The following is a 661-nucleotide window of genomic DNA, read 5'->3' on the forward strand; positions in this document are numbered from 1 at the left end:
CATTCACATTTCTAGATTCCCAAACATGGCTGCAACATCAGGTAACAGAGATACATTCATCCAGTCCACCATCAGTTTTCTGAGATATTATGACTTTGATGGGATCAACTTGGATTGGGAATTCCCTTCAGTTGCCGACAAAGACCGATTCACGGCGCTGTGCCAGGTCTGATGTGGTCGCCAATGACGCGACCACTTTGTCAGTCCAGAATGAATGTAGTCATTTTGGTGTACCATTGGGTTACCTGATGTATGTCCCCATGTTGTACAGGAGACACTACAAGCCTTTGAGGCTGAAGTAGCAGGAACCAGCACGCCCAGGTTACTGTTGACCGCAGCAGTGCCTTCATACATGGGGAATATGGCAGGCTACGACATTCCACAAATTTCCATGTAAATGAAACTTGTTTTTTTACATGTACAGTATATGTGTGTGTGTGTCTTTTCTTTAAATAGTTTTAAATAGCCATTCATGAAAAAATTAATCAAATGTTTTTTTTCATCCTAAGGTACCTGGATTATATGAATGTGATGTCATATGACTTTTATAGTCTAGCAGATGGGTTCACGCGACATCATAGTCCTTTGTTTGCTGGCCCTTCGGACTTTGGAAATCATCTATTCTTCACTTCTGTAAATACTGTTTGTTTGTTGTTGTTTT

At 40.8% G+C, this 661-nt stretch overlaps 1 protein-coding gene across 1 annotated transcript; it reads left to right on the plus strand.

Moving 5' to 3' along the window:
- Window positions 1–21: 21 nt before the first annotated feature.
- LOC103399543 (acidic mammalian chitinase-like) lies at window positions 22–646 on the plus strand (the record flags this gene model as incomplete). Its single annotated transcript, XM_008338219.3, has 3 exons — window positions 22–166; window positions 272–393; window positions 510–646. Coding segments are annotated over exons 1-3 (400 nt in total), but the record flags the coding sequence as incomplete, so codon positions are not given.
- Window positions 647–661: the final 15 nt, after the last annotated feature.

Source organism: Cynoglossus semilaevis, unplaced genomic scaffold, assembly GCF_000523025.1.
Source record: "Cynoglossus semilaevis isolate Cse_v1.0 unplaced genomic scaffold, Cse_v1.0 C18959034, whole genome shotgun sequence".
Classification (NCBI taxonomy): domain Eukaryota; kingdom Metazoa; phylum Chordata; class Actinopteri; order Pleuronectiformes; family Cynoglossidae; genus Cynoglossus; species Cynoglossus semilaevis.